The following is a 14,489-nucleotide window of genomic DNA, read 5'->3' as shown; positions in this document are numbered from 1 at the left end:
ATCATGTTTGAGTTGGGATATAAGTTAGGGGAGATCAAAAAGAGATCTAAAAATGTTTATTATGCTAGATTATTCATGATTATTGCTAACCATATTTGTGAGAATCTTGTAATTGAGAACCCAACCAACAAACTGAATTGTTGGGTTCAAGAAAGAAGAGTAATTGCAGATTTAAACAGGGTTGATCATCACAAGGAAATACCCCTTGTTTATTTGCCTATCATGGATGGCCCTCAGGCAAGTGAGGTAAATTCTTCTGTCTCAACTCCTACTACCTCCCAAATTTCTTTTCCATTAACTGTGGCTATGACATCTGTGTCAATGACCCAATAGATGCCTACCTAAGCCACAAAATCTAAAGTTTCAAAATCAAAATCAAAGAAACCACACTCTGGTATCTCTCAAAAGATGCCAGTTTCAAAATCTACCAAAACCAAAGAGGGGAGTGTGAAGGGTGGTAAGGTTGGTGAGGGACAGGGTGAACATAAAAGAAACCCTAAGAATAAGGATGGAGAGGTGAGTGTACCCAAACCTGGCCACACCATAATTTCCCAACAAACTGTGATGATTAATAAGGAAATTAGCACATCTCTAGTTTTATCCTCTTAAAAGGGTGTTACTATTGAAACAAGCTCCCAACCAGGAGCACAGATCAAAAGGGCTAGGGACACAGACTCACCCCAAACTTATACCCGAAAGAAGAAATCTAGAAAACTCGGGGATGCACAGGGATCACACATAGTGCAAACTGTAGCTAAAGACTCAGTCATTGCACCATCTCAAATTCAGTTTGATGCGGCTCCAATAAATGTGGAGTCACAACCAAAATCTTTAAAAATTGAAGCACCAATCACACAAAACTCTCCCACCAATTCTCTAGATGTGGGTATGATACACACATCAATCCCTAATTCTCCTTCTTTAACTCTATTGGAGAAGCCAAAACTCAGTGCAAGTGAGCATCATCTTCTAGATGATTTGTTGGCTCACTTGCCAATTCTTTCAGGAACTGTTGAGACTGTTGTGCCCAAATTATCATCAATATGCACAGAGTCCACAATAGTTTCAACTCCAAACTCTATCATTTCCTCTATTCCAGTGGATATTGTTCATCCGTCGGCTAGTGATTGTATCCCGACGGATGTGCCTAACAGCAGTCATCCGTCGGCTATCTTAACTACTACCCCGATGGATGTTCCTTATCCGTTGGTACTCTCTACACAAGCTGATTTTTCAACTATTGTTACAAGTGTAGATGAGTTAGTAGTTGTACAATCACTCCTAGGTTTGAGGGAAGAGAATGAACGGAGTGACAGGCTGAGTTATTCTCAGGAAAAAGGAGAGGAAATGAGAGAAATTATATAGACTATTTCTTCCTGCCTGGCAAAAGTGAGTGAGGGGAGTCCCACCTTAGTAGGTGAAGGTGAGGGTGGTGAGCCAAGGGGAGCCCTTGATGTAAGAAAATAGAGAAATTGAGAGAAATGCAGATACTGAACTATGGGAAGAACCCATTGTGAGTGAGTTAATGGATGTCAATGAGGCTGATAAGAAACAGCTATTTCAGCAAGAATATCAAGCTGTCTTAGACTTTTTTTCTTATGAAGCTGAGGAATTTACTCACCCTATGGAAGCATATCAAGCTCTAGCTGCACAGGACATTATGGCTGCTGAAAGGATGCTAAACTTAGTACATACTACCGCTTCAATGCAAAGGGCCAAGGATGCTATAACTACTATGCCTTCCACAGAAAGGCTTGAAAGAGAACGTTGTTCTGGGGGGGGGGGTATCGGGTAATGACTCTGAACTGGCTGAAGAATCATTTGGGGATGATGGTGAATGTGATGAGGATGATAGGATAAGCATAGGGGAGATGCATACATTCCTTCCTGGATGTTAACCAAAGACTGCTCATATTCATACCTCCAATCCACCTTATTCAAGCTTATTCATGACACCCAATCAGAAATTCAAGCATCCACAAGTGCCAGCACAAAAAGATTACTCCAAGCACACCTGGAATCTCTACAGTTGCACAAGATTCAGGCTCTCCAACACAGTCAAAATATGGATGAAATCAAACAAGAAATGTCTGATGTCAAACAAGATTTAGTAGCAAGGTTAGATGCTAGACTTCCAGGAACCACTATGACTGAAATAGCTCAAAAGCTAAGGAAGGAAGCTGATCTAAACAGAAAGGTTGAAGCCCATGGACTCTAGACTGGAAAAGTGGAAAAGTCAATGGCCAAGATACTTGCAAATCAGGAAGCTCAAACAAGTTTGCTTCAACATTTGGTTGCTGCACAACTCCCTACCTCTACTCAACTTGATGCTAATATAAAGGGGGAGAAAGACTCACTTGTCCCAGTTAGTCAAGGAGAGCCAATTAGTGAGGGGGAGAATGTGCTAAACATACAAGTTAGTCAAGTAATTATTCCATAAATTACTTACCATAAGCCACCAATCCTGGACAGCATTAATCTGATCCAGATAGCAGCTGCTAAGTTGGATTCAAAGACAAATTTCACAATGCTTGATGTTGCAGCAGCTGAAAAGGAATTAGATGATAAATGGAAGAAGATTGATGAAGCAATTCAGAAGAAATTTGGTCCCATTGAGAAACCTAACAAGATCTTTCATCACTTCTCTCAAGTCAAGCAAATTTCCGTGAATGAATTAAGTCTAGATAACTTGGAAGAGGGCCAGCCTTCATGCATAAAGTCTCCAAAAGCCAACTTGGTTTTGAAGCCCAAAAGAAATTATCCAAAGTCATATGACAAGAACCCACCGGATCTTATGTTTGAGACTCCAAGGCCAGATGAAATGAAGCCGTTGGCAAGGTCCATTGCATTCTTCAAAGATCCAATTGACTCAGTACAAAAGAAAAGAATTGCCAAAATCTACAGGAATGGGAAAGAAATCTGTGTGATGGCTGGACACCCTCAGTTTGCAAAAGCTAAAAGGGAAGAAAAATATAGAATCAAGCAAGAAAAGAAGCAAGCTGCTTTAGAGGCTAAGAAGCTCAAACAGAAGAAAGAGCAAGCTGCTATAGTAGCCAAGCTTTAAACTGTGAAAACTGCAACTGAGATTTCTGAGAAACCATCTGTAGTAGCTGAAGGTCAAGATCATAAAATGCACAAGGAACCTCAACAAAAAAGGAAATTCAAATACAAGCTTCATTCCAAAAGAATGCTGGATTTTGATGATGATAAAATGGAAGATTACATTCCCAAACAGTCTACAACTTCAACTCAAACATCCAAGCCTTCAGAAGTGCATGATGAATTAAAGGTGGATCCTATAAAGAATTTTCATGGTGAGCCCATAGTTCCCAAGGATGAGCCAATAGACTGGGAAAGGTTGCCTATTCCTGAGCTTAATATACCAATCTTCAACAAGATAAAGAAGACAAAGACAAGAGCAACCAAGAAGGTCCAGCCTGTGAGTCTCAGAACCAAAACCCTAACCAAAGCTAAACCAACTGTCAACAAGGGAGATTTTCTATACATCTGTGATATCAAGGAATTTTCAGACATCAATCTCTACATGGATGAGCTAGAAGATATGAGAGCAATTGATGCTCATATGAATCTCCCTAAAAGACTGGTGTTCAAATACAAGGGAGGGAAAGAGTTTACATGGCCCCTTCACAGAATTCTTCAAAAAAGTTGTTCTGTTTTGATAAAGATCTTCTCATCCTTCAAGAAAAATTTTGGATTCAATGTGACAGCCAAGAAATTGGTTCTAAAAAAGATAGAAGAACTCAGGAGTAATAAAGCCTCAAATGCACTTCCAAGAACTCTATCCATTTCCTTCACAGGAAATACAGTGCACTTGAGGCCTTACTGGCTGATGGAATTCATGGATGACAAAGGTGTTAGAAGATTCTTCAGATTGGAGGACCAATTAAGCATATCAAGCAATAAGACTCTATTTGAAATGTAAAAGAAGTTGGATCTATCAAATGCTGAAGAATTTGAATTTCAGAGACAACTCCAAAATCATATAGAAGAAAATAACTGGAAGCTTGGGAAGAAATCAAGACAATCAAGGAAATAGAAAACATCTGCTCAGACTAGAGGAGCACCTTGATAATGATTGTGAGAACTCTTTGTACACTTTACTTTGTTCAAATTTCAAATAAACTATAGCACTTACTAGTTTTATCTACCATAATTCAATCTATATATTTAGGGTGTTTTGTTATCATCAAGTTTCTCTTAATTTATGGCTACAATTCCAGTAGACATAAATTGGGGGAGATTGTTAGGAGTATGTTGTGAACTTGATGATAAGTTGAACAAAACACCTTAGTAGATTTAACTTTAATGTTTTTGTAGCTCTCGACGGATGTTCTAATATAGTCCTGACGGATGAACTTTATAGTCCCGACGGATGACAACTGAACATCCATCGAGAGTGTAGCTTATGTAACAATAAGTCTTGTAGCACATTTCTATAAAAAACAATGTACTAGTAGATGTTGTAGGATTCCTTAAGTCATGTTTACTACTAGATTGATATACAGAATAGGTTGGCTAATTATAAATATAAGATGTCTTGTAATTCTATATAAGTGAAATAGAGTCAAGTGAGAGAAAGACTACCAATGGATGATCTACAAAGGCTCTTGACAGATAATCAACAAGGCTCCCAAAGGATGACCAACACAGTCCCGACGGATGATCATAATTCAAAAGAGCAGTTGACAGTGACAACACAGTCACATGCGTTAAGTGTTTGCAAATGGAATGTGGCAGCCTAATTTCAGGATTTAGAGAACAAAGAAGCATCACCATTTTCATGCAATTTTTGAAGATATTCAAAGATGCTGGATAGAGTAATGTAGTAGCATAAAGTTAGACTAGATTAAGTTTGTCTTGTTGTCTTGTCTTACTATCATGTAACTTGGTGATATATATAACCAAGTGTAGCAAGTAGAACAAAGACCAAGTAAGCATTATTTTCGGAGAGATAGATAAAGCTGTATCTATTAAGAATCTCTTTGAAATTCTGTAAGTTCTCTTGTAAGCAGCTGTGTGCTATTCAAGCATCACAGAGTTCTCAACTTTATAAATATATCTCTGGTGGATAAGTTCAAATCCACCAGAAAGTTTTAAAGCCTTGTGTTTTATTACTTTGTGTTTTGATTTCTATTATTCTTTCACACTACTGCAAATCAAACATAGTTATATACTAAGTAAGAACATTCTTAAAATCAGAAAAAGTAGCCAAAATTACATTCAACCCCCCTTCTGTAATTCTTGTTGCATTGTTTGGGATTAACAAAGCTAGTGTTCATCTATGTCCTCCATTTCATCCTGAATGAGATGATCTTCATGCTCAGCCACCAGCCCTTTTCCTTTGCCTTCACAAACCCTAGAGTTTGGTGCAGATTTCACAACTTCAACCTTCATCTCTTTCACTCTCTCTTGTTCAACTACCAGTGTTATAGGTCCTCCCTTCATTCTTCCTTTCTCTATTTTTTCATCTTGTTCCAACTCAAGCTCATAAGTCTTTAGAATGCCATATAGTCTCTCCAAAGTAAAATCTTTGTAATCTTGAGAATTTCTAAGAGAAACAGTCATAGGCTTCTAATATTTTGGCAGAGATCTAAGGAATTTCAAGTTTAAATCTTTTGTCTGATAGACTCTTTCATGCAGCTACAGTGCATTTAGTAGTCTTAAAATCTACTGAAAATATCACTGAAAGATTCACTGTCTTCACAATGAAAGTGCTCATACTACTGGATTAGAAGTTGCATCTTGTTTTCCCTCACTTGTTCAGTTCCATCATATATGATTTGAATCGTATCCCAAATATCTTTAGCAGGTTTACAGTTTATCACATCCCTAAAATAACACTAACAAAATATAACTGAATAAATACAAAGTTATTACAAACGACTGTTAACAATAGAATCCAAGATCGTAAAGGTTCAAGGTTTGAACAGTCCTATGCTACAACTATTTCAACTTATATTTAAAGCTACTGATCCTCACACAAACGCCAGCTATACTACCTGAGCTCTCACATAAGCCTCAGCATCTCCACCGGTAGACTTACAAGCAGTTTGCTTGAATCTAACCATACTTGCTAGCTGAAATGACATAAATGAAAAGCAAGAAATGAGCCAAGCGCTCAGCAAGGTATATCATAAAACAGAATTTAACATCATAGTAATTTATATCTGGAAATTTAGGTGTATGGCATCATTATTCAAGTCAAAACATTTGTAACTAAATAATTTCTCAAAATCAATTTTATGACGCTATGGATTACAGCTGGTGATCAGCCGCAAAGCAATCCCGAACCTCGCTGGGTTCTTAACAATTTAATGGGATCCCTAGGCATCTTTTAAGCCTAACATAATAAGTATGAAAGGGACTTGCGTCTTAGTCCAGTTCACCAATCTCAAGAAAACATTCTTTTATTTAAAGAGCAATTAACTTTTATAAAATTGATGCCAAAGAGAACTTTACAAAGATCTATACAAAGGGGTTTAAATCATCAATCAAGGATTTCGAGTTAAGAGACTCTTATCAGAATGATGTGACTGTTCACTAGCAGGGTATTCAAGGATAGTCAGCAATGCTTTGATAACCAAGGAAGAAAGTATTGAAAAAGATTCATAACGTTGTTCCTCAAGATAGAGGTCTCAAATATGAGGGTTATAAATAAGGGATATGTCTAGTGACAAAATTTGGGTATGATTGTAAGGATTTATGTAAAGAGTTGGTAACTCAGAGGTGTTAGAGTAAAAAGAATAGCGGTTAATCAAGAGATATCACATATGAGGTTTTATAGTTTATAAGGGTATGATTTTTATAATCGTATACACAACATTTGTAAAATCACAATCGAAAATTAGAATATTTGCAATAATATATCATGGTGACAACAATGAAAGATCAATATACGAGCATGCTATTATAATTCAAAGGAGTGGTTGAGTACATTTGCAATATATCATAATAGTTCATAATAAATCTCAATATATATCTCGAGAGGGTGAAAGGACACTTGCAACATATCAAGAAAGTATGGGAACACTTGCAACATATAGAATTGACAAGGGTAAAACACTTGCCTTAAAAAGGATGGACTAACTCTCGTCTTGATCGTGGAAGCAACCGAGAGTACTGCTCGACTTTGACTGCAAGTTTACTATCTTCTCCCGAGCTTACACAAAATATTAGATCTCATCAAGATACACTCTCACAAAAATCCATCCTAGTTAAAAATTTCAAATCATATTTGCACTTAGGCCTAACTATACATTAGACTCTTTACAAATTACTTATTATGCTCAAATAATCATTTAGGATCACATAACACATTTAATCACATAATATACAACTTTGATATAATTATGCACTATTGAGTATTGAATGATCTCACTAAACCAACACGATTGACTCAAAGTGCTACCTAGTCTAGTGCAACCCAACTAGCTCTCCAAGTTTTGAAGTGCCTTTACTAGCCAAACTCCTTTTCACTTACCCAAACCTATGGCCTAACCTTCTTCTGACCTCTTACTAATAATTAGATTCAATGGTCAACTCAGGCCTCACTTCTAAGGATGCAAAAATCTAAGTGCAAGGACAATGTGTTCCTAAGTGCAACTATTAGGTGACACCGAATGGTACTAAGCGACAATGAATCCTTTTTCAGTCAAGGTTTGACAATCAAATTACTACAATGGAATATCAGGTCCTAAATCTTACTTGTGCACTTGGAATGACACCAAGGCTCAATCTAGGCCTCCTTGGGCCTATTCTCAAAGATGGCTCTCCCCTGTCCTAGTGACACTCAAACTGCCCTGATTTGAACTCACTTTATACTTGGTTTTAACTCTAAACCTTCGAAATATGGCTTGAAAAACCTCCCAAAAACTCCCTAGTATCAATGATAAGCAAGGCCTAAGGAGGGCCTATCAATGAAACCACTTTCTAAGCTTAAAAGTGCTCCTCACTCAAACTGACTATGTTCAGACCAGGAGTCATGATTCGACTTGTGCACCTAACTAAGTGACTTGATTTCTTACATTTAAAGCTTCTGGGATCAACTATAAGTCAATTCCTAACTTTTGGTGGATTGGGGCTATAAATTCCCAATGCATGCCCATTCAAAACTCTCCCACAAACTAGTGCAACATTCTGGAAAAAGACAATCCTTACACTATCCCTTCCACCTTAACTCCCACTTAAAAACCATGAACCTAATCTTTAACCAAGCACAAATACTAACCTAATACTCTCATATATCCCACTAAAACGTGGTGGAGATCATTCATACTTTAATGCACCATGACCAAAATATACAAGTAAAGTAGCAAGACTAACACTTAAATCACGTTTTCGAATACTCATGCATAAAACGAATATCCATAACAACATGCAAACATAATACTAATTAAATATACTAATTAACCAACTTTAAAAACTATATTTTGTCATAATAAAGCACTTTTCAAGAAAATTATACTCATTTTTAGCAAATCAAGTTATATCTAAGGCATATGATCGAATTTAAAGCCAAAATCAAGTATATAGTCAAGTTTCCAACATGCACTCCTAGTACTCTACGATTTTGAGTGTAAATAGCACATGAAATAATTTAACATACAATATCCCAAGTATTTCATGACATGCAGGGGTTTTAAAGATCATGATCCATCAAAAATTTAGCTTTAAAGCAACATGCAATCAAGACTTCTTCACATAACATTTAATCACAAATAAAGAACACAAAACTCTACTTCATTCGGCTCTGAAATAGTCATTTTCGAATGGAAAGGAGTGAAATGTTCATAAAAAATGGCAAGGAAGTCCCTCAACCATTGATCATTTCCACTCTTGATGCTTTGCCTTTGTTTTGAACCTTAAACTCACAAGAATCAAGGTTTTCAACATTAGGCTTCACTCAAAACTCAACATGCAAGCTTAAACCCAGTAGTACACTTAATATTTAACTTACTAAACAAGTGATCAAGGCTTAGAGAATGATTTCTTGCAAGAATTTTGAAGAAAAGATGAAAGAAAATGAACAAAAAAAGGGGGGCTTGGTTTCGGCCGAGAGAGAGAAAAAATGAGGGAGGAGAGTGAGTTTGTGTGTGTAAGTGGTGAAAATGACACAAGGTGATGATATGGTGGAGGTTTGATGATAGTGGAATCTCAATTTACCTTTTTATCCTTCTTCTAAAACTAACAAGGTTTTCATACAAGGGCAACTTGGGAAATTGACTAGTTAAAGTGAAGTTAGTGGGGTTGGATTTGAGAACAATACCCCTCCCTTCAATTGAGTGGATTTTTGCATGCAAAGGTATCATGGTAAATGGAAAATTATTAATCTAATTAATCAAATATCATTTTAGAGAAAGAATTTTATAAATAAAAATATAAGTCTATAAATCACAAAAGTCGTACCATAAAATAGTTTATGATTTTAGAAACTTTTTGAGATCACTTTCAAAAATTTAAAGGAAACAAGTTTTTATATAAAAAATTTCCATAAAATAATATCCTTAATAATATATCAAAAATTACTCAATAAATGCATTTCTTTTCTCAAAAAAATTTCCAAATAAATATTTAATTTACAACTCACAAAGTACGACCCTTAAGACTTATAAAGCACATAATTGACTCGCTCTTGATATATAAACATATATACACATAATTCTACTAAAAATATACCGGTTGTAACATCCTCTCCCCCTTAAAGGATTCTGTCATCAGAATCTAGGAGAATAAGTGAGGATACCGATTACGCATATCAGACTCTAGCTCCCATGTCGATTCTTCGACCTTGGGATTCCTCCAAAGCACTTTTACCAATTTACTGACTTATTTCTAAGACTCCTCTCTTGCCAGTCGAGTATCTTAACAGGTTGCTCCATGTAAGACAAATATTTCTGAATTTCTAATGGCTCATACTCTATCACATGATTGACATCCGGATTATACTTTTTGAGAAAAGACACATGGAATACATTATGAACATGCTGATATTGGGGCGGTAGTGCCAAATCATATGCTACTTTTCCTATTTGATTTAGAACTTCAAAAGGACTAATATAACGCGGTACCAATTTCTCCCTTTTCCCAAATCGAGCCAAACCCTTCCATGGTGACACTTTCAGCAATACAGCTTCTCCCACTTGGAAACTCACATCCTTTCGGGCAGGATCAGCGTACTTCCTTTGTCTGTCTTGAGCAACAATTAGTCTCTTCCGAATTAAGGCAACTATTTCCTTCATTTGCTGAACCAATTCAGGGCCGAGAACTTTTCCTTCTCCTACCTCATCCCAATTTGTTGGAGATCTGCACTTTTTTCCGTATAAGGCTTTATATGGGGGCATTCCGATGCTGGAGTGGTAACTGTTGTTGTACGAGAACTCTACAAGTGGTAAGTGATCATCCCAACTTTCAGCGAAATTGATTGCCCAACTATACAACATGTCTTCAATTGTTTGTATAGTTCGCTCACTCTAACCGTCTGTCTGAGGATGATATGCGGTGCTCATATTTAACTTTGTGCCCAAACTTTCCTGGAACTGTCTCCAAAATCTTGAATTGAATCGTGGATCTCGATCTGAAACTATCGATACCGGTACGCCATGTCGTAATATAATTTCGCGCACGTACATATGAACCAACCTATCCAATGAAGTCTTCTCGTTGATGGGTAAGAAATGTGCTGATTTCGTAAGGCAATCAACTATAACCCATATGGTGTCGTGTCCGGATTTTGTTCTAGGCAAAACTACTATGAAGTCCATGGAGATATTTTCCCATTTCCACTCAGAAACCTTCAATGGCTGAATCAATCCTCTCGGTCTTTGATGTTCCTCTTTTACTCTTTGACAAGTGTAACACTTAGAGACCCATTCTGCAATTTCTCTTTTCATGTTTGGCCACCAAAATTTCTTCTTTAAATCTTGGTACATCTTTGCGCTCCCCGGGTGAATTGAAAATTTTGAGTTTTGTGCTTCCTGTAGTATCTCATTCTTCAATTCAATCACTTGAGGGATCCAAATCCTTGATGCAAATCTTAATATTCCTTGCTCATCCTTCTTCGCACACATCTCTTCCCCCGTCAGTTGGTTATTCTCTCGACTCATCACTTCTTCTTGGCATTTCTTTATCCTTTGTAATAGTTCTGGCTGAAAAGTCATGCCGTGACAAATCTCTTTTGACGTCTCGCAAACATAGAGTTCTAACTCCAATCTTTCAATCTCCTCAGATAACTCCCTTGGCATGGTTATCGTATTCAACCTTTCCTTCCTACTCAAGGCATCGACTACTACATTCGCCTTTCCTGGATGGTAGTATCGAACAGTCGTAATCCTTGATTAGCTCGAACCATCTCCGTTGTCTCATGTTGAGTTCCTTCTGGGTGAATATATAGTTCAGGCTTTTATGATCCATGTAGATTTCATACTTCTCCCCGTACAGGTAATGTCTCCATATCTTGAGTGTGAACACTATGGCTGCCAATTCCAGATCATGGGTTGGGTATTTTAATTTATGAGGTTTAAGCTGTCATGATGCATATGCAATCTCCTTATTATGTTGCATTAGCACACAGCCTAGTCCTTTATGCGAAGCGTCACTATATATCACAAAATCTCCTTTATCGTCGGGTAGTACTAATACCGGCGCGGTCACCAATTCCTGCTTTAACTCTTGAAAGCTTTATTCACATTCCGCATTCCTTTTAAAATTATGATTCTTCCTTGTCAACTTGGTCAGTGGCATAACGATCTTTGAGAAATCCTTTACGAACCTTCTATAGTATCCAACCAATCCTAGAAAGCTTCTTACTTCCGTAGGAGTCTTCGATCTCTCCCAACTCATATCTGCTTCGATCTTTGCGGGGTCCACCCTAATTCCTTCGCTTCCAATTATATGTCCTAAAAATTAAACTTCTTTTAACCAAAAATCACACTTTGAGAACTTTGCATACAACTTCTCGTGTCTAAGAATCTCTAAAACTATCCACAAGTGTTATTTGTGCTCTTCTTCTGTTTCGAATATATTAAAATATCATCTATGAACAGTACAACAAACTGGTCCAAGTATTTCTTGAAAACGTGATTCATCAAGTCCATAAAAGCTACAGGGGCCTTTGTTGGTGGTATCCCGACCTCAAATCAATCTTCGAAAAACACTTTTCTCCTTTCAATTGGTCAAATAAATTGTCTATTCTCGGCAACGGATACCGATTCTTAATCATCATTTTGTTCAACTCTCGATAGTCGATACAGAGTCTCATGCTTCCTATTTCTTCTTTACGAAAAGAACTGACGCTCCCATGGCGACGCATTGGGCCTTATGACTCTTTTATCCAAAAGTTTTTGTATCTGACTCGCTAGCTCCTTCATCTCTACTGGTTTCATTCTATAAGGTTCCTTCGAAATGGGTTCAGTGTCTAGGGCAAGATTAATCTCAAACTCAGTATGTCGATCTGGCGGTAGTCCTGGTAATTCCTCTGGAAACACATCAGGGAACTCTCTTACTACTAAAATCTCCTCCATGCTAGGAACTTCCTTATCTGAATCTATTACATAGGCTAAATGTGCTTCACATCCTTTCCTAAGTAGCTTGCTTGCTTGAATAGCGGTGAGAAATAACTGCTCTTGCTTTTGGCCTTTAAATATCACCTTACTCCCATTCTTTGCTCGAAGATAGACCTTCTTAGATCTACAATCTATTTGAGCATTATTCTTTCCTAACCAATCCATTCCTAATATTATATCAAACTCCCCTAACTTGAAAAGTATCAAGTCGACTAAAAACTTATGCCCGAAAATGTCAATCACACATTGAGGGCAAAATTGACTCACATGTATCTTTTCTTGATTGGCAATTACTATGCTCATCGCTTCACTCTTATCCTTCTTATTAAAGTTTAATCTATTAGCAAAAGTTTCTGATATAAAAGACTTTATAGCTCCTGAATCAATCAATACTTTAGCTTCAATATTGTTTATCGAAAGCTTACCTGCTATCACCTCAAAATTCTGAACAACATCCTTCATCTTCAGATTAAAAATCCTTGCTGATGCTTGTGGAGTCACTGCAGGTGGTGGAGGTAACGCCAACATTTCTAGTGGTGCTGCGGTGCTGGTGCTGGCTATATTCATCATTCTTTTGATTAATCCGGTTGACCTGCACTCCTTGGCGATATGTCCAACTTTTCCACACTTGTAGCATGTTACTCCAGGTTTCTTTACTTTACATTCATTGGCCAAATTTCCCTTCTGATTACATCAATAACATGTCATGTTGAGCTTGCTGTAAATTCCCGGATGCTTTTTCCCATAATGCCTACATTCGACCCTTGGCTGTTTGTCATTACTCGCTTGACCCTGATTCTGCTGATGGTTTCCTTTATTATCTTGTCTCTTGTTCACTTCCCCTTTCTTCTGTGCATCCTATCCTTTCTGGAATCCAATTCTCTTCATGTTTCTATCTTGATGGTACCCTGATTCCGACCTCTCCTTCTGATGAAACACTTTCCTCTTCTTAATATCTCTTTCCTTTCTATATTGCGCTCCATTACTTTCAATCAATGCTGCCTTCTGAACTACCCCATCGTAGGTACCAATCTCGAACATCGACACTCTATCTCGAATCCAATATTCGAGCCCTTGTTGAAACCTCTGAGCCTTCTCTTCATCAGTATTCACATACTTAGTCATAAATCTTAATAATTCGGTAAACTTCTTCTCATATTCAAAGACTGTCATACTTCCTTGTTTCAATTCCAAGAATTACATCTCCATCTGTTTCTGCATATACCGGGGTAATACTTTTCCAAGAATAACTCCTTGAACCTAGTCCAAGTAACCAGTTGAACTTCTTCCAAAGCTTTGACTGAATCCCACCAATAAATTGCTTCCCCTTTCAAGAAATACGCGGCATAAATAGTCTTCTGTTCTTCCCCTAGTCGAACCAATTCAAAAGATCTCTCCATTTCTCTTATCCAAGTGTTGGCTACTACGGGATCAGTGGTATCATGAAAACCTGGAGGGTTCACATTCTGAAAAGTTTTGAAAGTCACAATTTGTTGAGGGGGCTCTGGTGGATCTGGTTGATGTTGGTGTTGATCATGATTTTCTTGGTTTCGAAATTGTTGTTGTTGGAATTGTTGTTGAGAAATTGCATTAGTCTGTTATTGCAGAGTTTCCAATATTTGAAGGATATTAGGGTCAGTTGTAGAAGCAGTACTGGGTTGCTTTCTCTTTTTAGGAGGCATATTTCTGAAAAGAAAATTGGTAACAAGCAGGTGTGATTATGACAGATAATTCAAAGCTAGGTTATCACATGGTTAATTTGATCATATGATGTCTATATTTTGGCAAAGTTATACATGATTATAACCAGGAAAGCAAAAATATAGGCAAAAATTGGGACAACGGAAATACATAAGTAAGCTTGAAACATTTGCGATAATCGCAAGCATGATTATGGTATAACGGGTT

General features: G+C 37.3%; 1 protein-coding gene across 1 annotated transcript; it reads right to left on the bottom strand.

The window, feature by feature from the left end:
* Nucleotides 1-12,293: 12,293 nt before the first annotated feature.
* On the bottom strand, nt 12,294-12,746 carry LOC141714765 (uncharacterized). Its single transcript, XM_074518265.1, has one exon. The coding sequence runs from the start codon at nt 12,744-12,746 to the stop codon at nt 12,294-12,296; it is 453 nt and encodes a 150-aa protein (XP_074374366.1).
* Nucleotides 12,747-14,489: the final 1,743 nt, after the last annotated feature.

The sequence above is a fragment of the Apium graveolens genome, chromosome 3 (genome assembly GCF_009905375.1).
Source record: "Apium graveolens cultivar Ventura chromosome 3, ASM990537v1, whole genome shotgun sequence".
Classification (NCBI taxonomy): Eukaryota; Viridiplantae; Streptophyta; class Magnoliopsida; order Apiales; family Apiaceae; genus Apium; species Apium graveolens.
This window is presented reverse-complemented; position numbering and strand designations above follow the sequence as displayed.

Coding starts and splice junctions, on each gene's coding strand:
- LOC141714765 (XM_074518265.1), bottom strand. CDS start 12,746: ATGGATTGGTTAGGAAAGAATAATGCTCAAATAGATTGTAGATCTAAG.